At 47.7% G+C, this 22,208-nt stretch overlaps 1 protein-coding gene across 1 annotated transcript; it reads right to left on the bottom strand.

Moving 5' to 3' along the window:
- Positions 1–205: 205 nt before the first annotated feature.
- On the bottom strand, positions 206–21,293 carry LOC144610337 (stanniocalcin-1-like). The gene is made up of 4 exons (XM_078428953.1): positions 21,019–21,293; positions 11,911–12,053; positions 6,845–7,056; positions 206–482 (listed from the first exon to the last, which is right to left on the bottom strand). Exons 1-4 carry the CDS (start codon positions 21,161–21,163, stop codon positions 209–211), a joined length of 774 nt encoding a protein of 257 aa, XP_078285079.1. The 5' UTR covers positions 21,164–21,293; the 3' UTR covers positions 206–208.
- Positions 21,294–22,208: the final 915 nt, after the last annotated feature.

The raw sequence follows: 22,208 nt of genomic DNA, 5'->3' as shown, positions 1-22,208 counted from the left end.
CACCAACGCTCACCTCTTAGCTTTGTGCTCGAGTCGGGGGATGTGTGGTTTCTATCAGCTGCCACGATGCGATCGCTGCCCGTTTCATGAGTTACACTGGGGACACCTTGGTTCTGCAGACAGTTACAGGCCTCCTGTTCTAATTCCCCCTCCCCCTCCCCCTCCCCCTCCCTCTCCCCCTCCCCCTCCACCCTCACCCCTCCGGTCATCACTCGTTCTCAGCCGAGCTCAGCTTGGGGCCTCTCCGGGGGGGAGCCTCGTTGCTGCTGAGATTCCGCAGGAAGATGCGGAGCTTCTGGTGTTCGGTCGAGGAGCGGCTGTTGTAGGTTCCCCGGTGGGGCGAGGGCAGGCAGCGGTCACTCTGCAGCAGGTGGATGAAGCCCGACAGGTGAGACCCCAGCCCCGCCATCATGTTCTCCCTTATGCTGTTCACAGTCTCCTCGTCACACTCCAGCAGGCTCCTCAGTAGCTTGTTGTAATACCTGGAGGGCAATTGTGCAAAGGGAACGGCCATTAGTTTTCGGACATTTAAAAGGAAGATGCAAAAGCTCTCCCCAACTTATGTGATAACTCGCACTTGCATATAACTAGACCAGGTGGGCCTGTTGGGCCCAAACCTCTCCTGCATTGGTGCAGCACCCTCTCCTTCCCCCCTCCCCTCCTCCCCTCCCCCCCCTCCCTCCGATCCCCCCTCCCCCCTCCCTCCACCCCCCATCCCCCTCACCTCCTCTCCCCCTATCTTCACCCCCTCCCTCCCTCCCTCCATCCCTCCCTCCCTCCCTCCCTCCCTAGGAGAAAGATTTAAACTTTAAAATGATATTAACTTTAAAAATATAACACTGATTTCAATGAAACTTCTTCCACTAGCACCAAAGAGAACATGGTGTGAGGTAAGGTGGGCCTAAATTTGTCGCGCTATCGTGTACCGTTTTGGCTGTAGTTCAGGAACAAACAAACAAACAAACGAGAGTTTTAGTATATAGATAATACACCATTGCTGATATCAACTCCCAGTATCTCTCACCCTCCAAAGACATACAGGTGTGTAGGTTAATTGACTTTGGTAAAAATTGTAGATTGCCCTTCGTGTGTAGGATAGTGTAAGTGGACAGGTATTGTTGGTTGGTGCGGACTCAATGGGATGAAGAGCCTGTATCTGTGCTGTATCTCGAAACTAACGTAAACTAAACTACAGCACTTCATATCCTTGAGTGCAGATACTAAGATATTTGGCAGCCAAAGATCGTGCTCGATCCCACATCAATCGTTAGTTAGTTCTGATTTTGTGGCTTGAGGGAGAACGTTTGGCCTGGACACTTTCGTACGATCTCCCCGACCTCATTCAAGCTGTGCTAGACTCCTTGTGATTCTTCAATTGAGCTCCAGCCCTGAATCTGACTGCAGAGATTCATACCTCCAGCTCTACTCTTCATTGACTGTAATCCCCTTGCGCACGGCATGAAAGAGTTCACAACAGTCCCTTCTTACAGAATGCAATATGGCAACTGTACTTTGCCCCCTGACGTGCAAGCTGTTTATAGACACAAAACGCTGCAGTAACTCAGTGGATCATGCATCATCTCTGGAGAAAAGGAATAGGTGACGTTTCGGGCCGGAACCCTTCTTCAGACGTTGCTGCCTCACCCACTGAGTTACTCCAGCATTTTGCGTCTTTGTTTGGTATGAACCAGCATCTGTAGTTCTGTCCTACACATGCAAGCTGTTTAACCAGGTTGGCAGCAGACAATGTTTCCAGTGTCTAAGCAAAGTGAAATGCTGGTTCAATAACCACTCTCACCCACCTCCTCAATCCCTCCCCCACCCCCCTTCTCCCCACATAATGCTTGTTGCAGATATTGAGGGGGAAATAGAGTGAACGGCAGAGGAGGTGCCCTGGAATCAGAGAGAAACACTGCACGCAAACAAACCCTTTGCCCCACTGTGGCTGTGTTGACAGTCAACCAGCCATTTACACCAATCCAACACGAATCCCATTTTTTATTCTTCCTACATTCTTTTCCACTCCCCCATATTCTACCCCCCACACCGACACGCTTAGGTCAATTTACAGAGGCCAATTAACCTACCGACCCACACGCCTTTCAGATGCTGGAGCACAGGAGGTCACAGGGAGAAGGTTGCAAATTCTGCACTGACAGCAGCCGAGGCCAGGATCGAACCCGGATCTCTGGCGCTGTGAGGCAGCGGCACTTCCAACTGCGCCACTGTGCCCTTCCAACGACGTGATACCGACAATATAATACGGCGCTCAGCTGCCTGAGAGCCTGGATGCTGTCACAGTACCGTCAAATAATAGGCAGAAGGACCTTTCACAGTGTCTTTCATATGAAGAAAGACTGGATAGACTCGGCTTGTACTCGCTGGAATTTAGAAGATTGAGCGGGGATCTTATAGAAACTTACAAAATTCTTAAGGGGTTGGACAGGCTAGATGCAGGAAGATTGTTCCCGATGTTGGGGAAGTCCAGAACAAGGGGTCACAGTTTAAGGATAAGGGGGAAGTCTTTTAGGACCGAGATGAGAAAGTTTTTTTTCACACAGTGGTGAATCTGTGGAATTCTCTGCCATAGAAGGTAGTTGAGGCCAGTTCATTGGCTATATTTAAGAGGGGGTTAGATGTGACCCTTGTGGCTAAAGGGATCAGGGGGTATGGAGAGAAGGCAGGTACGGGATACTGAGTTGGATGATCAGCCATCATCATATTGAATGGCGGTGCAGGCTCGAAGGGCCAAATGGCCTACTCCTGCACCTATTTTCTATGTTTCTATGTTTCTATGTTAGTCTCTTCTAGGGCTTTCGAGCCTGAATATGCACTGCTGCAATGCAGTAAGTGCACTGGCCTATTTGATGCCCAGCTAGATCACATGAGCATGGCCAGGGTCGACAGGCAGAATCTTTTTCCCAGGATGGAAAAGTCAAATACTAGAGGTTAGAGCTTTTAGGTGAGAGGGGCAAAGTTTAAAGGAGATTTTTACACTGAGGGTTGAGAGCCTGGAACACGTTGCTTGCAGTGGTGGTTGAAACAGATACATTAGTGGCAATTAAAAGACTTTTGGATAGATATATGGAATATGCAGGGAATGGAGGGGTATGGGTAATGCGAAGTGATGGTCTTGGCACAGGCAGAGCTGAAGGACCTGTTCTTGTGCTGTATTGTTCTATGTTCTACGAGCAGCATCATGATATGGACTAGAAAATATATTTTAGACTTTAGACATACAGCGCTGAAACAGGCCCTTTCGGCCCACCGAATCCGTACAAACTCCATACAGGCAGCACCCGTAATCAAGATCGAACCCGGGTCTCTGGTGATATGAGGCAGCAACTATACTGCTCAGTTTAAAGAGACAACATGGAAACAGGCCCTCTGGCCCACCGAGTCCGAGCCGACCAGACCAATGATCACCCCGTACACCAGCACTATTTTACACACACCAGGGACAATTTATGATTTTTACCGAAGCCAATTAACCTACAAACCTGCATGTCTTTGGAGTGGGGGAAGAAACCGCAGCTCCCGGGGAAAACCCGCGCGGACGCAGGAAGGACGGACAAACTCCGCACAGAAAGCACCCACTTAGGCCGGATCGAACCCGGGTCTCTGGCGCTGTGATGCAGCAACTCTACCGCTGCGCCCCGGTGCTGCCCTTAATGCAATTTTAATGCATCATTAAATGAGGGATAGATATTGGTGTGGGCACTGGGGGCACTCAATCCTGCTCTTCAAAGTAGTATCGAGGCAGCTTTTCCACCCATCTTAAATGGTAGCCAGGGATGCACAACTGGAGGATGGGACCTCCTTCCCCTGAGCCACCCAGTCCCTGCCTTCACGGCATCTCTCTCGCCCTGGGTGTGGCTTTCTCAGTGAAGGGAAGACAATGGAGAAAAAAGGGTCTCGACCCGAAAAAAGGGTCTCACCCATTCCTTCTCTCCCGAGATGCTGCCTGACCCGCTGAGTTACCCTTTTGTGCCCACCTTCGATTTTAAACAGCATCTGTAGTTTCTTTTCCTGCATGATGGAGAAATTTCCGAATTTGAAAGCCACGGCAGAGCCCAAGAACTCGAGTATTGAAAGAGGTCCACAGAGTGATCACCGAGGCCCCCACAATGATAACTGAGGCACAGTGGCACAGCGGTGGAGTTTCTGCCTAGCAGCGCCAAAGACCCGAGTTCAATCCCAACCATGGGTGCTGTCTGCACGGAGTCTGTACGATCACCCCGTGACAGCTGGGTTTTTGTCCGAGATGTTCGGTTTCATCTCACACTCCAAAGACGTACAGGTTTGCAGGTTAATTGGCTTTGTATAAATGCATATTGTCCCCAGTGCGTCGGATAGTGTTAATGTGCAGGGATCGCTGGTCGGTGCGGACTCGGTGGGCCAAAGGGTCTGTTTCCGTGCTGTATCTTTAAACTAAACCAAACTAAATTACCTGTTCATAAATCTCAACAACGGGCTGGGACTTTATTCGCCTTTATGCTTACAATGCAGCAGTGCCTTGCCGAGCTGCTTCATGAAAAGTAGGACGGATATGTAGAGACACAGTGCCCTACAGCCAGGATCTGACACAGAAAATATTCAGGTCGCGGTTTGACGAATTAACTTGCGCACTTTTCATGGGAAAGCGGGGTTAATGGAAGTCGAAATAGCTATCTCGTAAATGTACTGCCCATCACCCAAGTGGTCTCAGGGGAATGGCATTAAGTGGTCACATAACTAGTCTACGTGGGCCCAGGTGCAAGCAAACTTCAGGCATGGTAAGGCTTTGGTCAAAGGTAAGGCTTTGGTCAAAGGTAAGGCTTTGGTCAAAGGTAAGACTTTGGTCAGAGGTAAGGCTTTGGTCAGAGGTAAGGCTTTGGTCAGAGGTAAGGCTTTGGTCACAGGTAAGGCTTTGGTCAAAGGTAAGGCTTTGGTCAGAGGTAAGGCTTTGGTCAGAGGTAAGGCTTTGGTCAGAGGTAAGGCTTTGGTCAGAGGTAAGGCTTTGGTCAGAGGTAAGGCTTTGGTCAGAGGTAAGGCTTTGGTCAAAGGTAAGGCTTTGTATCTCCAAACTAAACGAGTGCCCTGTTTTTCAGACAGGCCTTTCGACAAAATTCACCATCTTCCCAACTCTCCCAAGATGTTGAAGGAGTCTTGGGGGGCCGCCGAGAAAGAAGGGGGGACGCGGTGAAGGGGCCGCCAAGAACGAAGGGGGGGGGGGGGGGGAGGGCACGGCACGGGAGCTGCCAAGATCAAAGGGGGACCTGGTGGGTGGGGCCCTCCGAGCTGCCTCGTGTGGCAGCAGGCCTGGTTCGCTGCTGCAAGGAAATGTACTGTTCGATGAACTTTTTGTAACTTTGTCGGCACCAGAAAAATGGCAACTCTGTGTACTGCCCGGGGGAGGTGTTGCTGTATAATTCTACCGGGTTACTGTATGCAAAAACACAGTATCATTGAATAAGTTCATAAGCTATCACAAGCGATAGGAGCAGAATTAGGCCATTCTGCCCATCAAGCCCACTCTGCCATTCAATCATGGCTGATATATTTTTCCCTCTCAACCCCACTCTCCCGCCTTCTCCCCATAACCCCTAACCCCCCGAGCACTTCAACTTTCCCTCCCATTCCCAGTCTGACCTTTCTGTCATGGGCCTCCTCCAGTGCCATAGTGAGGCTCATCGGAAATTGGAGGAACAGCATCTCATATTTCGCCTGGGCAGTTTGCAGCCCAGTGGTATGAACATCGACTTCTCCAACTTTAGATAGTTCTTCTGTCCCTCTCTTCCCCTCCTCCTTCCCAGATCTCCCTCCATCTTCCTGTCTCCACCTATATCCTTCCTTTGTCCCGCCCCCCTGACATCAGTCTGAAGAAGGGTCTCGACCCGAAACGTCACCCATTCCTTCTCTCCCGAGATGCTGCCTGACCTGCTGAGTTACTCCAGCATTTTGTGAATAAATACCTTCGATTTGTACCAGCATCTGCAGTTATTTTCTTATACCCGTATTAATCAAGAATCCATCTATCTCTGCCATAAAAATATCCATTGACTTGGCCTCAACAGCCTTCTGCGGCAATGAATTCCACAGATTCACCTCCACTCTGCCTCAAGAATCATTAGTATTGAAATTAATCTGGACTGTTACTGTCTATTAGAAACATAGAAAATAGGTGCAGGAGTAGGCCATTTGGCCCTTCAAGCCAGCGCCGCCAGTCAATATGATCATAGCTGATCATCCAAAATCAGTACCCCGTTCCTTCTTTTTCCCCATATACCTTGATTCCGTCAGCCCTAAGAGCTAAATAAGAGCTAAAAGAGGCTTGTATACATTGGAATTTAGAAGGATGAGAGGGGATCTTATCGAAACGTATAAGACTATTAAGGGGTTGGACATGTTAGAGGCAGGAAACATGTTCCCAATGTTGGGGGAGTCCAAAACAAGGGGCCACAGTTTAAGAATAAGGGGTAGGCCATTTAGAACTGAGATGAGGAAAAACTTTTTTAGTCAGAGAGTTGTGAATCTGTGGAATTATCTGCCTCAGACAGCAGTGGAGGCCAATTCTCTGAATGCATTCAAGAGAGAGCTAGATAGAGCTCTTAAGGATAGCGGAGTCAAGGGGTACGGGGAGAAGGCAGGAACGGGGTACTGATTGAGAATGATCAGCCATGATCACATTGAATGGCGGTGATGGCTCGAAGGGCCGAATGGCCTCCTCCTGCACCTATTGTCTATTGTCTAAATCTAACCCTCTCTTGAAAACATCCAGTGAATTTGCCTCCACTGGCTTCTGTGGCAGAAGATTCCACGAAGGCCCCGCACTGCCCGGAAAACCCCCGCCCCCCCAGCTTACCTGTTCTTTAAACGTGCAGGGAGCTGAATCACTTCAGTTATTGCAGCGGCGTTACGTTTTGCCATTGTGCATATGTCCAGCTTCCTGTAACAATCCTCCTGAATGTCAGCAATCATCTTCTGAAAGGTGGAACACCTACGAATGGTGAAGAAGGCCTTGGATGTGATCCCGTTGACGATACACTTTAAACTGTCCTTGACGAAGGCTTTTCCCTGTGGCACAAAACACCGTCAGTCACAAACGTGCGGCTCAGAAACAAGTGTGAACAAAGAATAAATGGTGGATTTTATCTCAACGTAATGAAAAGGAACTGCAAAGTGCTGGTTTATACCAAACATAGGGACAAAATGCTGGATTAACAGCAAAGCAGGATGCATCTCTTGGAGAAAATGGATTGGTGACATTTTTCGTAAGTTCGAGGTGCAGAATTAGGCCGTTCGGCCCATCAAGTCCACTCCGCCATTCAATCATGGCTCATCTACCTTTCTCCCTCCACCCCATTCTCCTGCCTTCTCCCCATAACCCCCAAGACTTCCTAATCTAGAATCTGTCAATCTCTGCCTCGAAAATATGACGGCTTGGGTCATGACCCTTCTTCAGACTGATTATCGTAAAGAGAGTGGGGGAAAAAAAAACTGGAAGTGAAGAAAAAAGTCGGGGCAAATCCAAAGACGTACAGGTTTATAGGTGAAGTGGCTTGGTACAAATGTAAATTGTCCCTAGTGTGTTAGTGTGTGGGATCGCTGGTCGGTGCGGACTCGGTGGGCCTCAGGGCCTGTTTCTGCGCTGTATCTCTAAACTAATGCAGCGCCGGAGACTCAGGTTCGATCCTGACTACGGGTGCTGCACTGTAAGGAGTTTGTACGTTCTCCCCGTGACCTGCGTGGGTTTTCTCCGAGATCTTCGGTTTCCTCCCACACTCCAAAGATGTACAGGTATGTAGGTTAATTGGCTGGGTAAATGTAAAAAAAATTTTTTGTCCCTAGTGGGTGTAGGATAGTGTTAATGTACGGGGATCACTGGGCGGCACGGACTTGGAGGGCCGAAAAGGCCTGTTTCCGGCTGTATATATATGATATGATATATGATATCAGGGACCTCAGGCAAGGAGATACCCTGATAGGCTGATTGGTGGATAGAATTTTATCTCAAGTTCTTTGTCCTCTTCAGCTCACCTGGTGTAAAGATCCAACTCCTAACTAATAACCATCAACGTTTATCCTTGCTTTTGGCAGAGATATAGGTTAATGACTTGAATCTGAATATGTGATTCAGTCTGTTAGGACCACATTAAAATCCATCTGAATAGTTTTCACCACCACAATTCTATCCTTGTCCTTTCAATAGTAGTTATTATTATTGCCCGAGGCAGTACAATAGGGAAATGGTTTAGCAAAAAAAAAAGACTCCTTTCTCCTCATTTACATTCGACATTCCTTACACATTCCTGTCCAGTGACGGTTTCCTTACACGGATTGTGGGCACAACAGCCTTCACAGGAAGAGTTTGGAAAAATCCCAAAGGATTCTCTTGCGACACCAAAGCATGACCAGATGGTTTAAAGGATGTAAAAAGCAAAGACTGCTGATGCCTTAATTATGGCCTTCCTTCTTCAATTGATTTTGGGAGCCATTCATTTCAACTGGAAAAATATGCATGTCACTTTGCTCTGCAAGACAGAGTGGGAAAGATGACATATATTATAGGCTCAAGGGTCTACCATCCATGTGGGAAAATTATAGTTGTCCTTTTAGTTTAGTTTAGTTTAGAGGTACAGCGCAGAAACAGGCCCTTCGGCCCACTGAGTCTGCGCCGACCAGCGATCCCTGCATGCTAACTCTACCCTACACACACTAGGGCTGATTTACAATTATACAAAGACAATTAGCCTGAAACCTGCATGTCTTTGGAGTGTTGGGGGAAACCGGAGCTCCTGGAGGAAGCACACGCAGGCCGCAGGGAGAACGTACAAACTCCGCACACACAAGCGCACGCCGTCAGGGTCGAACCTGGGCCTCCGGCGTTGTAAGGCAGCAACTTCTACCATTGTGCCACCGTGCTGCCCCCTCAGGATGGAGCAAGCACAGAACGTGGACATTTTCACCAAAACACACATGAATACAGGGGCAACAAAAAGGAGCAGGCCACTCAAGATTGGCATGCTATTCGACATAATCATGGCCGATCTACCCCAGGACTCAACCCGTCTTCGGCGCCAGTTCCCCACTGACCTCTGTTTCCCAATCTTCCAAAAATGTCTTCTACCAATCTCTCCAGTGATCTAAAGTCCACAATGCTTAGAGAATGCTTAGAGAGTGCAGTTGTACAGGGCCCTAGTGAGACCACACCTGGAGTACTGTGTGCAGTTGTACAGGGCCCTAGTGAGACCGCACCTGGAGTACTGTGTGCAGTTGTACAGGGCCCTAGTGAGACCGCACCTGGAGTACTGTGTGCAATTTTGGTCTCCAAATTTGAGGAAGGATATTCTTGCTATTGAGGGCGTGCAGCGTAGGTTTACTAGGTTTATTCCCGGAATGGCGGGACTGTCATATGTTGAAAGACTGGAGCGACTAGGCTTGTATACACTGGAATTTAGAAGGATGAGAGGAGATCTTATCGAGACGTATAAGATTGTTAAGGGGTTGGACACGTTAGAGGCAGGAAACATGTTCCCAATGTTGGGGGAGTCCAGAACCAGGGGCCACAGTTTAAGAATAAGGGGTAGGCCATTTAGAACTGAGATGAGGAAAATCTTTTTCAGTCAGAGAGTTGTGAATCTGTGGAATTCTCTGCCTCAGAAGGCAGTGGAGGCCAATTCTCTGAATGCATTCAAGAGAGAGCTAGATAGAGCTCTTAAGGATAGCGGAGTCAGGGGGTATGGGGAGAAGGCAGGAACGGGGTACTGATTGAGAATGATCAGCCATGATCACATTGAATGGTGGTGCTGGCTCAAAGGGCTGAATGGCCTCCTCCTGCACCTATTGTCTATTGTCTGCCAAGAGAAGAAACCCCTGTGTACCACAGATTTTAAATGACCCCAACCACGGAGAGAAAGGGCAGACAGTATTTTGTTTCGGGACCCATCTTCAGTCCGAAGAACGGTACCATCTTGAAAAGCCATTTCTTTAGATTTAGAGATACAGCGCGGAAACAGGCCTTTCAGCCCACCGAGTCCGCGCCGCCCAGCGATCCCCGCACATTAAAACTATCCTACACTCACTAGGGACAATTTTTACATTTTACCCAGCCAATTAACCTACATACCTGTACGTCTTTGGAGTGTGGGAGGAAACCGAAGATCTCGGAGAAAACCCACGCAGGTCACGGGGAGAACGTACAAACTCCGTACAGACGGCGCCCGTAGTCAGGATCGAACCTGAGTCTCCGGCGCTGCATTCGCTGTAAGGCGGCAACTCTACCGCTGCGCCACCGTGCCGCCCTCTGTCCATTCCCTCCACAGATGCTGCCTATCCCACTGAGTTACTCCAGCACTTTTGTGTTTGGCTCAAGATACCAACATCTGCAGTTTCTTGTGTCTCCATTATCCTAATCCTTCAACACTAGGGAAGCCTTTCTTTTTAAAAAAAAGGCGGATCAAAGGGATTCCGAATTCGATCTACAAACCTGAACATTTTTGCAGAGGTGACTAAAATAATGCCTGAACCACGGCTGTTACTTATTTCAAGAAGACATTTGATTATATCTTCCAGAAGAGGCTGATAACTTAAATTGTCAGCATTGAACATAAATCACTAGTTTTTCTTGGAAAGTCCAGTCATCATGGACAGAAGTATCTACAACGGAGAGATTGGTATGATACATGATTCATCGCCCATGAATCACTGAGTCACTGCCTACTTCTACAATTAGAAGCCTTCCTCTTTATGATCCAGCCAGCTCTGCCAGTGGTAGTGTCACTGCCAAGTGTGCTGTTTTGATGGTCACAGAAGCCCCCCCAATCCAAGATACAGTCTTTGGCCCTTGCTCCCCCTCTGGGGAGCGGAGCGGCACTGATACCTCAGGTGTGGGGGGGAGGAAGGCAGGCGATAAGCAGGAGGAGCCATGTTTGGTGAGGTCAGGGGGGCCCCCAAGTCGACGCTGAGGAATTCCAGATACATCCCCGTCTCAATGTGCCCCACATCTGGGGTATCTCCACACTAGCAAATAGCGATGGATGACCTGGGATGTTGGCTGAATGATTCTGTGCCTACTGATCGGCCACGAGCTAGAGTCATCTGAGAGATGCCTCTCCCGGTTCCAACACATGTTCCTGGACATTTGGAACATGATTTTCCAGGGATCGGATGCATTGGGTGGGTCACTGCGTAATCCAGTCAACTAAATGATCCATGATGCTACAATCTTAATTAATTTACAGGAACTGTATTGTATATGTGCCAACCTGGACTCAGTTTGTGGTTTAGACACACAGCGCGGAAGCAGGCCATTCGGCCCACTGAGTCCGCACCGACCAGCGATCCCCGCACATTAACATTATCCAACACACACTAGGGACAAGTTACGCCAAGCTGAATAATCTGTATGCCTGCACGTCTTTGGAATGTGGCAGGGAACTGAAGATATAGGAGGAAACCCATGCAGTCACAGGGAGAATGTACGTTCTCCCCGTGACCTGCGTGGGTTTTCCCCGAGATCTTGTTTCCTCCCACACTCCAAAGACGTACAGGTGTAGGAAGGACCTGCAGATACTGGTTTAAACTAGATAGGCACAATAAGCTGGAATAACTCAGCGGGCCAGACAGCGTCTCTGGGGAAAAGGAATAGGTCATGTTTCGGGTGGTCTGAGGCAGGGACCTGCTGAGTTACTCCAGCTTTTTGTGTCTATCTGTGGTTTGTTGGTTAATTTGAGGTATTCCAAGCAAGCTCCAGTTTCCTTCCGCACTCCAAAGATGTGCAGGTTTGTAGGTTAAATGGCTTGGTAAAAGTGTAAATGATCCCCAATGCGTGTGGGATAGTGTCAGTGTGGGTGAGAGTGACCATCTTAGTTGTGGCTGACCTATCTACGCCAGGGGGCCCATAAAGAGACATATCAACGTGTGGCATACCTGAGTGTCGAATTTAGCAGCGCTGTACAGAAAGGACCTGCAGATGTCGTACATGCCGTCAGTGTCACAGGTGGAGTTCTCCAGGCACACAAACGCCCCACAGCCCACGTGGAGAGCATTGTTCAGGCACCGGATGATTTCAGCTGCAGAGAAAGAAAACACCGTTACTTCCAAAAGGCTTGGTCGAGTCGCCGACCCTAAAGGACTTCCCTTACACACCTCGTGTAGTGCAGGCAATTCTGAGGAAGAAATCCCCGAAACGTATAAGATTATTAAGGGGTTGGACACGTTGGAGGCAGGAAACATGTTCCCAATGTTGGGGGAGTCCAGAACAAGGGGGCCGCAGTTTAAGAATAAGGGGTAGGCCATTTAGAACTGAGACGAGGAAAAACTTTTTCAGTCAGAGAGTTGTGAATCTGTGGAATTCTCTGTCTCAGGAGGCCAATTCTCTGAATGCATTCAAGGGAGAGCTAGATAGAGCTCTCAAGGATAGCGGAGTCAGGGGGTATGGGGAGAAGGCAGGAACGGGGTACTGATTGAGAATGATCAGCCATGATCACATTGAATGGCGGTGCTGGCTCGAAGGGCCGAATGGCCTCCTCCTGCACCTATTGTCGATTGTCTAATTGGATAGGGATATGGATATGCAGGGAACGGAGGGATATGGGTTATGTACAGGTGGATAAGTGATGGTCCTGGGGTCATGTTTGGCATAGACCTTGTGAGCCAAAGGGCCTGCTCTTGTATGCTACCATTCTATGTTTTTTTCTTCCTTTACTTAACATTTTCCATCACCAGATGTCAAAGTGGTGACAATGCAAACAGAGCAGATGCAAACTTTGATTGAGTGACAAGAATAATCCATGTGGGCTCTCAAATTAGCACAGGAAAGCAGTACACTGCAAGGAAGGGCATGTTGCTTGAACATTATGGGCAGAGAGGGGAAGATACAAGTAGGAGGTCACAGGACAATATCCAGCCTTGGCAAGTCCAGTCCTGAAGCACTAAAGGCACTTTGAAAGATGGGCCTTATTTCAGACAAAGACACAAAGTACTGGAGTAACTCAACGGGTTAAGCAGCATCTCCGGACAATGTGGATAGTGGCATTTTGGGTCAGGACCTTTCTTCAGACTGCTGTGTACAGATGGTGGCAGCATCTGATGGGCACAGAGCAAGAACATCCATCACAGAATCTCTCACCGCACAGCCACACAATGGCCACTTGGTACATCCATCTTCACTGTGCCCATTACAACTTTTCTCATTGGAGTTCAGAAGAATGAGAGGCGATCTTATTAAAACGTATAAGATCGTGAGGGGCCTTGATTGGGTGGATGCGCTAAAGATGTTTCCGATGATCGGGGAGACCAGAACTAGGGGGCATAGTCTTAGAATAAGAGGGGGCTCTTTTAAAACTGAGATGAGGAGAAACTTCTTCACTCAGGGTGGTTAGTCTGTGGAATTCGCTGCCTCAGGGAGCTGTGGAAGCAGGAACGTTAAATAAATTTAAAACAGAAATAGATTGTTTTTTAATAGACAAGGGAATTAGGGGGTACGGGGAGCGGGCAGGGAAGTGGACATGAGCTATGGTCAGTATAGTAAGACCTGAGTAATCTCCTGGACAGGTTTCGATCGCCTAGCTTGGGGTCGGAGAGGAATTTCCCGGATTTTTTCCCCAAACTGGCCTGGGTTTTTATCCGGTTTTTCGCCTCTCCCAGGAGATCACATGGTTCTATTGGGTGGGAAGAAGGGCGATAGTGGGAAGGGGGTTGGGGTAGGATCAGCCATGATCGTATTGAATGGCGGAGCGGGCTCGAGGGGCCGGTTGGCCTACTCCTGCTCCTATTTTCTTGTGTTCTTGTGTACAACCATAAGATATAGAAGCAGCATTATGCCATCTGACCCATCTGTGCCATTTGATCATGGCTGATCTATTTTTCCCTCTCAACCCCAATCTCCTGCTTTCTCCCGTACGCTTTGACGCCTTTACTAATCATTAATGTATCAACCTCTACATGTGGCGCTGCAGTAGAGTTGCTGCCTTACAGTGTCAGAGACCCGGGTTCAATCCTGACTACGTGTGCTGTCTGTGTGGAGTTTGTACGTTTTCCCTGAGACCGAGTTTTCTCCAGGTGCTCTGGTTTCCTCCCACACTCCAAAGTTGTACAGGTTTGTAGGTTAATTGGGTTCGGTAAAATTGTCCCTAGGGTGTAGGATAGTGCTAGTGTACAGTAATCAGCGCGGACTTGGTGGGCTGAAGGACCTGTTTACGCACTGTATTTCTAAACTAAACTAAACTTCCACTTTAAGACTTCCCCACAAGCCCACAGCACAACAATACACAAATAGGCTTTGTCAATGGATATGGTGACTCTTATCTCTGACAACCAGTTTTTCCCCCTCTCTATGAAGCATAATAAATACTTCAATAAAGGCAGCACCTCCTCATTTCACGCCCCTGTACCTTGCTACCTGGGAGACTCCAGGTCTGATGCTGGGAAGATGGTGACAGAAGTCCCCAGTAATGGAGGTGGGTTGATGGAATGCAAGATGCTACAAGGACACTGGGACCGACAATTATCTTAACGATCTGCTGCTTTCTTCTCCGTAATTAATTTTAATCGTGCTGCAGAAACCAAAGTCATGCTCTCTGCGTCTCAGGTCAAACATATTCACACGGGACGCACTTCTGCAGAGAGAGAGAGAGAAGGCACCAGAGGGAGCACACAGAGGAACCTAGGGGATGGGCTGATTCTCACTGTACCTAAGGCAGGCAAAAGAAATTGAGCCCCCCCATTATGCTGTTCATTAAAGGACCATGAGTTTCAGTGGTACTTATTCACAAAATGCTGGAGTAACTCAGCAGGTCAGGCAGCATCTCAGAAGAGAAGGAATGGGTGACGTTTCGGGTCGAGACCCTTCTTCAGTCTGAAGAAGGGTCTCGACCCGAAACGTCACCCATTCCTTCTCTTCTGAGATGCTGCCTGACCTGCTGAGTTACTCCAGCATTTTGTGAATAAACACCTTCGATTTGTACCAGCATCTGCAGTTATTTTCTTACACTATGAGTTTCAGTGGCATTGATAATGGGCTGATCTTAGAGCTGGACTTTGGTTACAGTACTTCATTGCTAATCTGGGCGGTGCTTCTTAGACCAGTGCCACAAATAGCTAACATCAGGACACGATCATTTATTGTGATGCCGCAGTCAATCGGAGATCAAATTGCAAACAGAAAGCAAAACTGCAGATGCTGGAACTCTGAAATAAAAACAATTTTTAAAAGGTGCCCATTTACACCTACCCAACAGGTCTGGCAGCATCTGTTGAGAGAGAAACAGAGCTAACCGAGTCTGCGCCAACTAGCGATCCCCGTACACTAACAATATCCTCCACACACTAGGGACAATCTCCAATTTTACCGAAGCCAATTAACCTACAAACCTGTACGTCTTTGGAGTGTGGGAGGAAACTGGAGTACCAGGAGAAAACCTAGGCAGATCACAGGGAGAACATATATACTCCATACAGACAGCACCCGAAGGCAGGATCGAACCCAGGTCTCTGGCGCTGTAAGGCAACAATTCTATGGCTTTACCTTTCACCAGATGAAGGGTCTACCTTTGAAGGAGTGTACAAGCTCAGTGAGACGATATAGAAATTCCAAGATGCATGCAAATTCCATTGGAGTTTCCTGATACACTTAACTGTGGCTTTGTTATGTGGCTTGTGTAATTATCCCAGCTGTTTTCCATCTCAAATTATCCCTAAATAGGCCACTTCTGGGAGCGAATATTGCATTGCCAAAGAACCAAGGTCATGTAAAGAATGGCTTGGGTATGCATGGAGGAATTCCTTCATTGTGATATATCAACAAAGGCAGGTTGTTAGGGCTCTTTCTAATTTCACTGTCAGGATTTGCTAGCTTTTTAGAGCAGATTTACTTAACTTAATTTAAAATGCCAGCATCGATGGCTAGATTCAAATTCATGAAATCAGACACAAAATGCTGGAGTAACTAAGAGGGATAGGCAGCATCTGTGGATAGAAGGAATGGGTGACGTTTTGGGTCGAGACCCTTCTTTGACTCTGGCACAGGATTCTGGATCATTAACCTAGTGATATAATCATGAAGTGGACAGCAGAATGATTGTCCGAATGTTACCACATCTCCTGAGGCGATGCTTATAATAAGGGGCAGGAATTTGTTTCCGATGAGCATAGGAAGGTCACCCAGCTCCTGAAACCAGCTCTGCAAACTCATGCGGAGAATGCAAGGTGCAATAATGCGTCCCTTTAAAGATTCGAGGTCACACTACAAAGTCAAGTGAAGAGAGACCTGCATTTTGGAGACTGCAGATATTCTTGCTCCAGTGCCTCAGGACAATGCAAAATTCCTTGCTTTCAAATTTGGAGCGACTCATTAATTTAAACACATCCGTTGAGATATTACAGAAAGGAATTGCACACGAGACACGACAAATTTAGAGATTTTATTACTGTACGATAGTCGAGCCGTTCCTGTTAGTTTTTACTTTCATTGATTACGAGGGACACTTTCCCTGCATTCTCCCAGTGAAACCTTGAGGCAATAATTGTACCTTCCTTCCAGCAGAGGCACTGTAGCCTCAGGTACAAAGAGGGTGCAATAAGACTCAAATCGATTTTTAGAGATGGTTTGCATTGCAGGTGTCAACAGATAATTATATATATTAGTGATATTATATACATTTATGTGTGTGTGTGTGTGCGTATATCTATATACACGTTTACATATGTGTGTGATGACGGGTCTCGACCCGAAATGCTGCCTGACCCGCTGAGTTACTCCAGCATTTTGTGTCTATCTTTGATGTAAACCAGCATCTGCAGTTCCTTCTTGCACACACACACATGTTTAATACTGAACTATTTTTCGTTCATTATATTGTTTACAAAGTACTATGGTTACATACTGTATTCTGTTGTGCTGCTGCAAGTAAGAATTTCATTGTTCTGTTTGGGACATTTATATACTAAAACTCTCGTTTGTTTGTTTGTTTGTTTGTTCCTGAACTACAGCCAAAACGGTACACGATAGCGCGACAATTTTAAGCCCACCTCACTCTCCATCATCCCTTTGGTGCGAATGGAAGAAGTTTCATTGAAATCGGCGTTATATTTTTAATGTTATTCACATTTTAAAGTTTAAATCTATCTTCTAGGGAGGGGGGGGGGAGGAGGGAGGATAAGGGGGGTTGAGTGGGGAGGGAGGGGAAGGGTGGAGGGGGAGGGTGGGAAGGGGGAAGGGAGGGGGAAGGGGAGGGGGAGGTGTGGAGTAGAGGGTGCTGCACCAATGCAGGAGAGGTTTGGGCCCAACGGATCCACTTGATCTAGTATAACAATAAAACACTCTTGACTCTTGAACACAGAACATTAGATTGTTAAATAGGTGCAGTGGTGTCTTTGAGCAATTAACTGTAAATGTCACCTACACTTGGAAGGTAAATGAGCAATGCACAATAATGAATATAGGTTAAAGAAGAAAAGATCACGGTTACCTTTTTAATGTATGCCTTACAGCCTTTCACTGCTATGCCAATACAAAATAAATTGGCTGAGTTCAATTTGTGTTTCGAAAGCGCTTTGCACATCTGACTTCACGCCACTGAAGTCTCTGTTGCAATAACAATCACATTGCTCACAACAAGCTCCCACAAGCAACAAACATGGTAAATTTCCACGCAACATCAGTGGCCATTCAGCCCGGCAAGCAAATCCATGCTAGCCCACTGTGCAATCTGTGTAAGTAACGGTGTCAGGGGTAATGGGTCGAAGGCAGGAGAATGGGGGCTGAGGGAGAAAGATAGATCAGCCATGATTGAATGGCAGAGTGGACTTGATGGGCTGAATGGCCTAATTCTGCTCCTATCACTTATGAATCTCGCTACTCGACTGATTTTCCATGTAACCTATTCTTCCCTATTCTCCCATCAATAATACCAGCCACACAACACAGCGGGAAACTTACAATGGTCCAGAACAAGGGGTCACAGTTTAAGGATAAGGGGGAAGTCTTTTAGGACTGAGATGAGAAAGTTTTTTTTCACACAGTGGTGAAATCTGTGGAATTCTCTGCCACAGAAGGTAGTTGAGGCCAGTTCATTGGCTATATTTAAGAGGGAGTTAGATGTAGCCCTTATGGCTAAAGGGATCAGGGGGTATGGAGAGAAGGCAGGTACGGGATACTGAGTTGGATGATCAGCCATGATCATATTGAATGGCGGTGCAGGCTCGAAGGGCCGAATGGACTACTCCTGCACCTATTTTCTATGTTTCTATGTTTCTAATTCATCCGCCAGCCCACGTCTCTTTGGGAAACCCACACAGTCACAAGGAGAATGTGCGAACTCCACCCAGGCAGCTCCAGAGGTTAGTTAGGATTGAACCTGAAATTCTCCAGCAGCTCCACAGGCTGCATCACGGTGCTGCCCGAATGACACTGCCTTTTTGTTTTGTCGTCTGTTTAGAATGGGATAAATATTGGTCTGGACACCCGTGAAGCTCCTCTAACGAGGTAGAATTGTGGAATTGCTGCAGACATTATCGGCATTACTGCACCTAAATCCCACCATCCTGTAGAGTATTTTACTGCAAGCAAGATGATCGTGAATGACACCGCACAGAAATAGCACTGTGAGCTTTTATTTTACGTTGACTTTCGAGAGCAAACAGGGGCTCGATTTAACTCCTCATCCAAAAGGCGGCAGTAAAGCCTTTCCTTGGAGCTACACCGGAACATCAACCTAGATTTTCTTTTTAGCTCAAAGCAGAACATGAAGCTGTAACCTTCTGACCCAGAAAGCGGAAGAACTACCCACTGAGCCTTGGCTGCTTTTGTGGGAAAAAGTCGCAGCCAGTTTGCATGCAGGAAGCTCCCATGGGCAGAGGGAGAGGGGGAGGGGGGGGAGAGAGAGAGAGGGGGAGGGGAAGAGAGAGGGGGGGAGAGAAAGAGAGAGAAAGATAGCGAGAGACAGCGAAAGATAGAGAGGGAGACAAAGAGAGACAAAAAAAGAGAAAAAACTGAGAGAGAAAACTGATCAGATCAACTCGGTTTAATGGCCTTTCTCATGCGATTATTATGAGAAGGGACAACATTTAACTGCATATTTAATACATGGCTTAACTCCGCTACCGATCTTACAGGAGGGATTTCAGTTTTGACATCACAGCCCCCAAACTCAAGTTTCTGCTGAGGTTTTTTTTTGTTGCTGAAGATGTCGACATTCCTCAGTCTGATAACTATAACTCTGCATCAAAAAATTAAGCTGGTGGGATGTGAAGCTCGGAGATGCCTCCAGGCAGATTGTATGGAATATCTCTTTCCCACCACCGACAGGAGTAAGACACAAATTACACCAGTTTTGGAAAGAATAAAATCCCTGTTTCGCACAAAGCGATGAAATATTAAGGTACACCCTGTGCGAAATATCATGACAAAGAAATGTGTTATGCAATGAAAGATCGCAAGTGAGAAAAAGCATTATGGAGACTTCCAGACATCAGGATAAGAGTCCAATAACTGATACCCACAAACGATGCTTCAAATCTGGGGCAATACATGGTTAAACTATTCAATGCGACTCCTAAGACAGCTGTCCTGGGGTACTGGTAGCAAGGACTCAATTGCAAAGAAGAAAAATCACCCTCTCCTCTGGCAGGATTGGGAATATGGAACCGACTTTGTGAAATAATTCTGCATCATCTTTAAACAGCGGCTCTCTCTACAGATTAAACCTCACACCAAACAGTGATCCTGTGCCTTTATAATAGTAGGGTGCATGATGAGACTAGTTCCCAGGTGCCTCAGTGGGGGCTGTTGGTGAAAATATAAATTGAACAGCAGATTTCACACAGTGCTGTACCCTGGGTGGGGGGTGCTAAGGGAAGGGGGGTGGGGGATGGAGTCATTCTATTCTAAGTCACACAGCCTCAATGGGACAAGGTTCACCCATTCAACATCCTATTCTGCATTCTATCACACATGTTGACTGGGGGGATGGGCGGGGTGAGAATGGGTGGAGAAAGAAATTATTTATTAATTTCTCCCTGTTTTTTTCCCCCTTACAATCAATACCTTTAGGAATAAGTGCACACACACACACACACACACGGGGACACACGAACACACACACACACACACACACAGCACTGCAGACAGATCCGCAGTGAGCTGTGTTAAAAAATGACTCTTTGGTGACTGTAATTAGAAGGACTTCCAATCCCTATAAAGACCACTCACACACACTGTCCCTTTGCGCTCAGCTTTTTTTATTAAAAGAAGGAAAGCATTCACGGAACACCCCCACCCCCCCACCCAATCGCCCCCCCCCCCCCCCCCCTGTAGAAGTTCGCAGCGAAAGAAAGAACCACGTTCTACATCCATTTAATGTAACTGCGTTTTGAAAGGACACCCCAGTTCCAATTCGTAATCGAGATGAACAGATTTTGGATAAACTGCAAATATCTCCTTGGCTGTTAACAAAATCTCAGCCTCATCTCGATCTCGACAAACGAAAGATGATTTGGGTTTTCGTTTTGGTTTAGAGATGGAGTATGGAGAAGGGGCCCTTCGGCCCACCGAGTCCATGCTGACCATCCATTCACACACCACTTCCATCCATTCACACCACTTCGTTTCCCATCCACTCCCTGCACTTTAGGGGGGGGGGGGCAATTTAGCAGAGGCCCATTTTTAACATGACCTTCTGCACGTCGTTGTGATGTGGGATGAAACTAGGGGCAGCCGGAGAAAACCCACGCGGTCACAAAGGGGGAACAACGTGCAAACTCCACACAGTGCAGCACCCGAGGTCGTGATCGAACCCGGGTCTCTGGCTGGGAGAGGGGGCATGTCTACCGGCTGTGAAACCCATCGCACAAGGGGGCAGTGGGCAGGTTGTGGCCCCCCACACACACACACACACACACACACAAGATAAGAAAGAGTTGCAAACACTGCACTGAAATGCCTTGAGTTAGTTGGCCGCCCGCAGGCAGAGGGCGGAGGGAGAGGAGTGGACCTTTCCCCGTGCTAACACCCAGAGATTTGGGGGAAGTGCCTTTTACCTGAGTTCTGCGCCGACAGCCTCGTCCTTCGAGACGCCGCCGGGTCGTTCTGCTCTTCAACTTGTGGGACGATCTCATTTGCCACCGACCTGATCCCGAGTTGAATGCACACAAGGAAGACGAATATAATTGATCTGTGCAACATCGCTGTGATTCAAGCGAGGCTTCTCCGCCCCCCGGTCTTTGACTTTCTTCCAGAAGCTCAAACGTGCATTTAAGAGAATATGAGAGAGGAGTTTGTGGTGTGTGGCGTGTGTGGTATGTGTGTATGTATGTGTATATGTGTGTGTGTGTGAGTTTCGGGGCTGCACGGTCACATTTATACAAGTGTTATCTCGGGGGAGGGGGGGTTGGAAGATGCAGGGGAGATCGTAAGCAGTCACATACCTACCAATGAAAGGCAGCCCCGAGAAACCGTCCATTCAGGAGGCGATACCCACGCTTGGCGCACGGAATAATTGTCCAAAAAAGTTCGAATTGGTGCGCGCACACACACACACACACACACGCCAGCGGCGGCGGCGGCGGCTCTCCGCTCGGCTCCATCTGCAGCTAGCTGGCAAAGCCTTTCCCAAGCTCGCTTGCAATGGCAATGCAGGTGTAATCCGGCGCAACTTCACAAGGACGAGAAGAGACACAACTTAAACAGCCGCCTCGGAGACCCGCGCAGTGCAATTGATATTACGAAGCAGTTTCAAGTCTATTCCCCAGGCACATCGTTCGACCTATTTTTAACAAACGAGTCTCAACATCATTGACAAGATTCTGCAGGGAAGGGTTTTTTTTGTTTTTTTTGTTGGTGGGGGAGGGTTTGCAGAGGGAACTTCGGGGAAATTGAGAAGGAAAATATCTGCAGATGCTGGTTCAAATTGAAGGTGGACACCAAATGTTGGAGTAACTCAGCGGGTCAGGCAGCATCTCTGGAGAGAAGGAATGGGTGGCGTTTCGGTTCGAGACCCTTCTTCAGTCTGAAGAAGTCACCCATTCCTTCTCTCCTGAGATGCTGCCTGACCTGCTGAGTTACTCCAGCATTTTGTGAATAAATGCCACTGAAACTCATGGTCCTTTAATGAACAACATAATGGGGGGGAACGGGTGACGTTTCGGGTCGAGACCCTTCTTCAGTCTGAAGAAGTCACCCATTCCTTCTCTCCTGAGATGCTGCCTGACCCGCTGAGATACTCCAGCAT

This window comes from Rhinoraja longicauda, chromosome 36 (assembly GCF_053455715.1).
Source record: "Rhinoraja longicauda isolate Sanriku21f chromosome 36, sRhiLon1.1, whole genome shotgun sequence".
Taxonomy (NCBI): domain Eukaryota; kingdom Metazoa; phylum Chordata; class Chondrichthyes; order Rajiformes; family Arhynchobatidae; genus Rhinoraja; species Rhinoraja longicauda.
Note: the sequence above shows the minus strand (reverse complement) of the source record. Positions and strands in the feature narration are given on the sequence as shown.

What these genes read in the sequence shown, in the direction of transcription:
- LOC144610337 (XM_078428953.1), bottom strand. Translation starts at nt 21,163, where the DNA reads ATGTTGCACAGATCAATTATATTCGTCTTCCTTGTGTGCATTCAACTC. An exon ending in GCTGTCGGCGCAGAACTCAG is followed by an intron (nt 12,054 to 21,018) that starts GTAAAAGGCACT and finishes CTTTCTCTGCAG; the next exon opens with CTGAAATCATCCGGTGCCTG. An exon ending in CCTGCACGTTTAAAGAACAG is followed by an intron (nt 483 to 6,844) that starts GTAAGCTGGGGG and finishes ATTGCCCTCCAG; the next exon opens with GTATTACAACAAGCTACTGA.